General features: G+C 41.5%; 2 protein-coding genes across 3 annotated transcripts; both read left to right on the forward strand.

Moving 5' to 3' along the window:
• Positions 1–515: 515 nt before the first annotated feature.
• On the forward strand, positions 516–9,278 carry LOC102314674 (microtubule-associated protein futsch; the record flags this gene model as incomplete). Of its 2 annotated transcripts, XM_042217761.1 has the most annotated exon segments (14): positions 516–651; positions 1,133–1,259; positions 1,989–2,158; positions 2,233–2,267; positions 2,503–2,667; positions 2,786–2,920; positions 3,883–3,921; positions 4,003–4,143; positions 4,774–4,853; positions 4,975–4,998; positions 5,240–5,588; positions 5,969–6,022; positions 6,474–9,110; positions 9,200–9,278. In XM_042217761.1, coding segments are annotated over 13 exon segments (3,922 nt in total), but the record flags the coding sequence as incomplete, so codon positions are not given.
• On the forward strand, positions 526–758 carry LOC106633040 (serine/arginine repetitive matrix protein 2; the record flags this gene model as incomplete). The annotated part of the gene is given in 2 exon segments (XM_042217760.1): positions 526–651; positions 750–758. Coding segments are annotated over 2 exon segments (135 nt in total), but the record flags the coding sequence as incomplete, so codon positions are not given.
• Positions 9,279–9,345: the final 67 nt, after the last annotated feature.

A 9,345-nucleotide genomic window follows, 5' to 3' on the forward strand; every position in this document is an offset into this window, starting at 1 on the left:
CACATATCTCAGGAACAAAGACTACGCTAGAATACCTTTAGATTTATTGGTCAGAGTATAAAGTCATAACTGGAAGCACTCACATCCAAGTCAAAACACCTTGAAAAATGGGGACATACCCGTTTTTTCAGATATTCATACGGGGTTAGGAAAGGTTTGGAGAACTTTTTTTCCTGGAATAAAAATTTAAAACTGCATTTTGTATGTTTTTTTTTAAACATTTGTTTAATGATTTGAAACGTGTGCAAAAAAACTACAAAATTGGGAAGGAGCCAAATGCGTTTTTCACAGCACTGTGTGTACATTGGTTTAAATATTTTTTCAACTAGTGTTATCAAAAACAGCAAGAGCTGCAATTATAAATTTGAATAAAGAAGATAGCTGCCAGGGTGCATACCTGCTGTGAATGTAAGTGCAAACTTATGACCTTAATCTTGGAACTGTAGTATGAGAATGTTTCGAATGTCATACTGTTTGTGGGGTTTTGTTTTTTTTTTTCATGTTAACCCGGTTTTCTCGAAGCAGCAAGTGACTGACAATGGAGCACGAACAATCTACATCAGGAACATCTCACCAGGCGAGTCCCGGGATCTCAGAGAAGCTTTGAAAAAAATGGATTTTATAAGAAACTACCTGCCTCTTCTCAACAAGGTATAAACACTCATAAATGCCAACAAGTGCATGTGTTAGAAGTTTGTGAAAGGCCGAATGAGATATGTGCTTGTGTAAGTGTATTCTTAACCATACAGAAAAATTGACAGATTAACTGCTTACACACCAAACTAAATGACATGCACCAACCCTCATAAATCCATCCTTAAAAAGAGATAATGTGTCTGGATTTGGATGCTACTTATCTTGAGGAAAGCACAACCGCAAAACTATAGAGATGGTAAAGACAGATTGCTGTGAAGCACTAGTGTTCATCACATTAGAGCATTACTGCAAAAGTACAGGGGTCACGTTGAGCTCCAGTGCATCATTGGACCAGGATTTCTGACTTTTGAATCCAGTGAACTCCACAATAAAGCTGTGCTTAGTTCACTCTTTCCACGTGTGCTTAGCACTTATTTTTAACATTTAGAAGGTAAAATTAAAATGTTCAGAATAAATTTTCTTTCTTGTGTTTCAGGTGTTTATCGAATTTCAGTCTCTTCGTGATGCGGATCGCCTTGGCGTTTGGTACAGCCTTCTAAAACGGGCCACTGGCCACAAATTGTCAAGGCTGAAAATACCACAGTGTGGATGTACCTCACTGCGTAAGTGTTTTTTAAATGGGATTTTAAACAAAGATGATTTAAATGAATAAAAAAGATGGGTTAAGTTAATGGAAGGTCATCTGGTAAGACCTTTCTTTCGCTTTCTGTTTGTGAAAACACTGAATATATGTCTGTGAAGGTTCTCAGTCATCCAGGTCATCGTAGTCAAAGGAGCTTGCAAAGAAAAGCGTCTGGACTTCTTTAAGTTGCTTGAAGATGTTTCACCTCTCATCCGAGAAGCTTCTTCAGTTCTAAGGTCAAATTGTCAGTTCTCCCAGACTGTGGATAAGTGAAGAAAAACTCCTGCTTTATTGTTGTGTCACAATGATTTATTGTGGACATTCCCTCAACTTTTATTCACTAACACTGTGATTCTCCTTCCCACAAATCCTTTGATGTATCTCTCTGACCTCTTTTCTGGCCCCTCCAGAAATCTTTGCTCCATCAGTGGTCAATTTCCTTCTGCTTGTCTCTGCCCCAGACACATGAACCAGAGCCATTACTTAAACTGCACTTTTTCAGTCTGGCATTTGATCTAACCCACTAATCATTGTTTTCCTGATGTCTATGATACCTTGGGTATCTGTAAAGGTGCTTAAAGTTAAAATAAAAGTCAAAACATTGATATTACTGGATCATTGTAAACATTAAAAACCAGTTTTGCACCACTCATTTTTCCTTTTCTTTCCCCCACAAAACTTTTAACAAAACTTATTTTTGCTTGTGCAGCACCAAGATTGCCAGACAAAGCTTTGCCAGACAGCGAGTTGCTGTTGACGGGGCAGCTGTCCCAACAGAAGATATGATCATCCCACAACGCAGCACTTCACCATATTGGATCACAATGACAACTAATCCCTTTGTGTTCCCCACTGTCGCTCCTTGGTTCACAATCCCAGGTGAGAGAAACTAAAATTAACCTCCAGATATAAAGTGTTGACTGTTACTAACTGTGTGTGTTTTACACTTCTAGAGTATTTAACTGTCAGGGAACCTGATGACATTGAGGTGAGTGCATTTTATAAACCAAGGTTTCATGTGTTAAACAGGAATCCTTGAGTAAATACCAAGAGGCGTCCATTTTTCCAAATACCGACCTCAAAAGCCACATTTCTCTTTTTCTGCTAAACTTGGTTTCATTTTGTCTTCTCTATGTGGTCAGTTATAGTAATATATTTTTTTAAAAAGTGCTGCAAAGTTTCTCTTCACATAAACTTTGGTTCTTGAACCTTGTGTCTTGTAGAAAGCCCAATCTCAAGGTTCTACGTTCTCCACGATCATGTTGACCGGTTTGCCAGAAGGAAACTACAGACAGGAGGATGTTGCCAAGCTGGTGTGGCGTTACGTCCCTGATCAGACTGTTCAGACTCTGTACTACAAAATAATCGTTTTATCACTGCAGAGGAGGGTGAGGAGTAGACCCAGCAGGCTGATACAGAGAAATTTGCATTTGCAAATTGAATTCAATTTAATGATTAATATTGAATGTTTCCTCTGCGTCATTTTTCCCCTTTCTTCCTCTCCAGGCCTTTGTGTTTTTTAACAGCTGGGATGCGTGCTGCGATTTCGCCAGAGATTACCTCAAAGATCCAGTTACAGTTGGAGAGTGGATGCTCAGAATCCACATTGTTTTACAAGACATGCTTCCTGGTACAAGTGAGGTATGAAAATGGAGCAATCGGGGGCTGTTAAATCAGGGGCATGCTCCTGTTTCACTCAAACTATTCAGATCCCAATCAAAACAGATTTCTCCTCTAAGGAGTGAGCACAGCATCATCCTTCTCTGGGCTAATATTAATAGAATGAGAATACTTTATTGATCCCTAGGGGAAACATATTGGTTACAGTACAAACAGTAACAAAGACAGATACAAGAAGTAAGGAATAGCACAATATATACATACATATAAGTCACTTATTGATAAATATCTGAATAAGAAATGGAAAAACTAAAAATATGCATGAATTTCAAATCAACTATTTATTGTTACTTTGTCTGTATTTGTTCCTTTTTGCAACAGCAGCACAAAAGCTGCATGAACTTTATCCACTTTTCTGTTCATAGACGACAGCCCACGTCATTCCGCCACCACTTTAAAGTTTCCACAGAGCTTCTTGTGAAGTCAGTCCTGTGTAAACGTTAAAGACCCAGACATAGGTTATGGAGTGTTTCACTGACTATTAAGCAATGCCCTCACTTATTTTGAAACTTCAGTTGCTGCTAACCTTCTAGCTTCAGCGTTTCCCATCTCAAGGTTCCTTGCGGGCTAGCTATTCAGGCCCTTTGTGAGATGTCTCTCCACAGCTACATGTTAAGAGGAATTGAGGTCTGACGACTGTTGCGGAAAGTCACTGAGACTCAAAAAGCATCAAATAGTTCCTGCAGAACTTTGGTTATATATTATGTCGTTACTGTCCTGAAGTATGAATCCTTTGCCACAAAGATGCAAACCAGGATCGAGTCACTTCTCACTTACAGTGGAGTCCAATATTTATCTTATTAAATGTGGTCAATAGAACATTAAAAACACTCTAAGCAGGAGGAGAGTTATTCAGTATTTATTGTACAAACAGAGGATCAGTGATTGATGTAATCCCCTTTCATCTTCTACTCTTTTCACAGGAGAGCATGTATAGAAGCATGATGAAATGGAGCACCACTGTAAGTCAGCAGTCACATAAATCTGTCTTGTAAAAGCAGCAGGCTCGGGTCTCCCTGATCTTAACGCTGGTTGTTTTTCAGCATGTTCCAGAGTCGGAGTCTCTGGAGGACCGGCTGCTGAGTGTGGAGGTCTCCGAGGTGAATGTGGACCTTGTCATGATGATCATGGAAGTGGTGGCGTCCATTGCTGCTTTTGTCAGATTCTTGCCGCTTGCCAACAGGGTACGATTTCATAAACACGTGCAACTTTTTTATGTTTTACAGAAGGCTGCAAGGCTTGTCATGGTGTCTGCTGTTCTTTTCATATTGAGAAACATTTGAAATGAGTCTGAAGGAGACTTTGTGTTTTTTTAACACTAGTTGAGCAAGTTTAAATATTCCATGTACAGACAGTCCCTGCGGCAGGCAATCTGAATTTGACATGCCTTTGCAAACACTGGTGAAGAAGGACTGCCTGAAATGCACCAAGTTCTCAACCAAGTTAATCTTATGACCTGTTCAGCCTTTCGTCCTGGCCCATCTAGCAGGGAAGATGCCTGCAGTTTGAGGCAGCACTAAGTTATTCTTTTAGTGTTTCTTGCTCAGTGGTTTTATTCTTTAATCAAAAACTTTGCAAAAGTATAGAAATGTGTTTGCACTTATTTTCCATTTGCAGTTTTAAAACACCAAGATTTTTTTTCTTTGCCTTGTACTATCGTAGAGGGCAGTAAAGAAACTCGCCAGGACCTCTGTCCTGTTACTTTCACAAATTGGGCCTGTAGCGCACCCTTTGAGTACCACTGTGTTGCTCAAATATCCTCAGGAAGAAAACAATTGTACTGTCACTGATGTAATATCTTTCTGTTTTCTCAGATATGCATTGAGATGGCTGAACCTGGTGGATTAACACAGGTGATGGAGAGCAATGTCACCAAGGACTATTTATCTTCTTGGTAAGTGTGTCCCACAATCAGAAGTGAGACAAAGAGGAAATTGATTTTAGATTGTGTGTTTTTTTCTTTAAAGTGTCTTCATGCTTGTCTGACCTTGTGCTTTTTTCTCTCCTCTTCATAGGAGTAAAGTCGGACGTATTGAGTCGTGAGTGTCTTTCATTTTCAGGTTTAGTGGCAGAGTCAAAACAGTCATGATGACTGCTGCACTCCTCAAGGTTGTGCTATAGTAAACAGTTCCCAAAGATGCAAAAAGAGAAGAGTGTGATTTAGACATAAGCAACTCTAGATTAGAAATTTGAAATGGAATTTCTTATTTCACATTAACATTTTGTGACAACAAACTTCTTTTCATAGTAACCTACTGGCATCTTTGCTTTTAAATTCAGTTTGAAGAGTCTGAAACAGCGTCTGCAAGACTCGGGTGAGAACACACTTAACCTCGAACTGGAAACAGAGAAGGCCGCAGAATCGACCGCTGTCCCGCAGCCAAGTGAGGAAGGCCAGAAAGCAGCAGTGAAGGAAGAGGGGCCACCACAAACTTTGGTCACTACTCCTGATGCAAACGCCGCCCCCGCCGCTTCTAGCGCTGCTCCTTCAGCAACAAGCCCAGTCAAGTCTGAGGAAAAAGACTCAAAACTTCCTCACATCAACGAGGACGTTTTCATGGCCATTACAGCGGCGCTTCGTGAGCATAGAGAGAGTCGAGAAAGTAGGGCACAGAGCAAGGACAGAGAGGTAACACTTTAAATTTCACTGTGTTGTCCCAAAATATCTTAAGACACTAAAAGCCTTATGTTGGAGATTACATGTGAGCATTGTATAGTAGTACACTGTCGATTGTTGCGGTAAAGCTGCAGGCTGTATGAATAACTAATGAGCGAATTATACAGTTTTTAGATTTGCATTATTTCTGGAACTGATAAATTAAAGCGAAGGTCATCACTTACATATAGTCTTATTTATTTTTTGTAAGCTTGTGCATGTCCAGTCTTAGCGTCACCACTCACTAAACACCTTTTAGGCTATATTTTAGGGTCTTGTCAAAACCAGCACAGAATAAACGCAAAATACATTCAGGTTTAATCTTTTTTTCTTATCTTATCTTCTATTTCCAGAGCAAAATCAGCAGCCCTAGTAGGGCACAGGATGAAGACGCACCAAACAGAAAGGTAAACGTTCATCAGACCCACGAGGATTTTTCCCCTTGTGTGGCTAAATATGAAGATGTTTGGTGTCTTGTTTTGTTGTTGGTTGTGGGCGGGTGTTGGAAAACACTTAATTACACTGACAAAATTCAATGCTGTTTTTTCAGTGTAGATTGTCTTTCACTGCCTATTCTTACATGGCCTCTTAACCATTATTGTTGTTAAATTAAAATGTGATGCTTTTCTAAGGTGTTATAGTTTTATATATAAATGCTACAAAATGGCCATTTCTGAGGGGCATAATTTGTTTACTGACATCCTGATCATATAGGAGGATACATTTGGTATATTATAGTTTTCTACATACAAGGAACCATATACAATGTCAGTAAGGTTATATTTGTGATAGTTACGCTCTGATTATAGTGTAAGCTGTTTCATGGCTCCACAGACTGTTTTTGGTTTTTCCATCTAGGTTCAAGTTGATAATTTAGAGAAGAAAGTTTCTTCAGAGAGCCGCCCTTTTGGTGAGCCGGATTTCAATGTAGACGACTTTGTCACTGTTGATGAAATTAACGATGATGCAGCAGACGCAGACCCCAATGGTGAAAGCGACTCTTCAACTAAGTCCACAAAGAATAAAGAAAGTCAAAGCTCAGCTGCATCTCCTGCTTCCAAACGAACCTCAGCAGGGTCCTCCAAAGACTCCAGCAGCTCAGCCTCTCCCTCATCCAAGCCCACGAAATTTTCTGAGAAAAGCAGTTCAACCTCCTCACTACGAAAAAGTAAAGACTCATTTGACTCCACCAAACCCGAATCCTCTGTGAGTGTCAGTAAGCCTGTTTCCTTTTCTGGTGAGAAAACGCAGCCAAGCAAACCTCCAGACAAATTGTCGCATTCTTCGTCCTCGGGTTATAGGACCCGTTCATCAAAAATGGCATCAACCACTGCTGCAGAGCTAACAGAGGAGAGTGCAGCAACAAAGTCTGACCTCAAAGTGTCAGCAAAGGAAAATCAAACTAAAGTGGAAACATCATCAGAGACACAGCCACCTGCAGAGGGAGCGGGATTAGGGATGAAGAGCCAAACACAAACTCTGGAGACTGAATGTAAGGATGACGCACACAAAGAGTCAAAGAAAAGCAAAGGAGATGGGGAAAAAGACAATGTGGGGAAATATCCACAGGAGGAGGAGGATGATGGTGAAAGTTACCAGATCCTTGATTCGATCGACGAGCTAACAGATGAACAAATAGATGAAGACTCAAACCAAGAGACTAAAACAGAGTCATCAGGGCCTGAGCAAACCCAGAGTTTGCATGAGGGGGAAAGTCAGGTCTTGAACAGCATTGATGATAAAGGCTCAGAGGAGTCCAGTAAAACAGAAACGGATGCTCCTCTCTATGTGATAGACAACGTTAGTGAAGACCAAGCCAGTACAGTCCAAGCGGATAGTCATCTGGTCAAAGATGAAGGTACCACAGCAAAGCAGCTGTCTGAGGAAAAGATTCAAGAACCAGATGCAGCTGATAAAAAAGAAGGGTTGGATCCAAGCATGAACCAAACTCCAAGGTCCAGTGGAGATGGAAAAGAAATGAATGAGGAGATGCTCTCAGAAAAATCAAGCAAAGCTTCCAAAGCATTTTGCCAAACTCCAAATAATGAAGAACAAGAAAACAAAGGCAGTTCAGCAGATGTTACTAAACAGAAAGCCTCTGAGAAGTTAGATTCAGTCAATGATTACACCAGAGGAGAAGATGACGAGAAGAAACGTAATACTTCGAAAGCAGTCACTGAAGGAACTGAAGAAGAGGAAGAAGCTTACCAGGTAATTGATTCTGTGGAAGAAGAGCCACTGACCACAGAGACCGAGGCAGAGGCTGAGAACAAGGAGGAAAAAACCAAGAAAGACGTTGAAGTGGCTAAACGAGCTGAAAGACCAACAAGGAGGGGTAGACCGAGAACAAGAACATCTAAAAGAGAGGAGAAAGAGACACAGGAGGAGATGATCTTTGAGGTAGTGGATTCTGTTGAAGATGAATTTGTTCAAGATGTCTCCACCACAGAGAGGCCTGGTAGAAGGAGGTCGGCCAGAGGAAACAAAGAAGATAAAAAGACGCCAACTTCCACAGTTGCATGTATAAAAACCGTCAGGGAAGAGGAATCTACGTCTGAGATCCTAGACTCAGTGGAGGGTAAGGCTGCCATGAACGAACCAACCATCACAACAAGGTCAACCAGAGGAAGAAGAGAAACTAAAGAAGACGTCTCAAAAAAAGACAAGACACCAACGAGAAGGAGGCCGACACCTGCCAGAGATTCTCAGGAACCAAACAAGGAGGAACCTCAGCAAGTGAAAGAGAGCACACCAACAAAGAAGAGCGAGGGGAATGCCACCTTTACAATAGTAAACCCAGTGCAGGATGAAGTTATTAAGGATGAACGGGCCAAAACTCCGGAAAAAAGAAGAAGGGGAAGACCAAAGAAGGACACTAAAGTAACTAAAAAACAAGCTGCCATGAAGAATGCGGCATCTAGTAAAGTGGCTGATGAGGAGGAGGCCATTTATCAGATTGTTGACTCGGTTGAGGATGAGACGGCTGACAATGAGCCTTTGAAAGACCAGAATACAGAAGAGCCAACAGTGCCTAAAGACGATAAAGACTCAGCATCGCCAAAGAATGCAGATGATGAGGAGGTGGTCGATAAAGAGGAGTGTTTGGATCACACTGCTGAGGTTAGTGATGCTCTATCTGCTGAAGACGAGTCTGGTACAGCAACGAAGGAAGAGAAGCCAAAAACAAATACTAAAGAGGCCACTGGGTCCCAAAGTGAGGCTGCTGCACCAGAAGAAAAAACAAATCTGGAGGAAGACACCCTGGAGCTGGTCACTCTGGATGAGGTGGGAGCAGATGATGCTGGGGAGGAAAGAGCAGTGGAGGGTCAGGACTGGAGCAGGGAGATCACCAAGGGAGAACCTGCAGAGCTCATCACTCTGGATGAGATTGTTGAAGAAGAAGAAGAGGAGGAGGGGGAAAAGGCAGAGGAAAGCACAGTGGAGCCCCGCCCACCAACACAGGAGAGCCAATCGGTGGAGGCCGCAGACATAGAGGTAATGTTGAGATTCATTTGAGCATCTTTGTTTCCTCTTTAGTAAAAACAGAAAACTCGATGGTCGTGACTTCGTGTCTTTGTTTTTAGACTTTTGCGACAGCAGCTGAGGTAGAAGAGGAAGCAGAGAAGACATCAGGATCTGCTAAACGCAAACATGATGAAACGGGTCAGTTTCATTCTCCATCCATCCATTTTTTTAACTGCTTGTTCGAGTTCGGGTCGTGGGGGCAGTC

Source organism: Haplochromis burtoni, unplaced genomic scaffold (assembly GCF_018398535.1).
Source record: "Haplochromis burtoni strain Fernald_Lab_line unplaced genomic scaffold, NCSU_Asbu1 Contig_2887, whole genome shotgun sequence".
NCBI lineage: Eukaryota > Metazoa > Chordata > Actinopteri > Cichliformes > Cichlidae > Haplochromis > Haplochromis burtoni.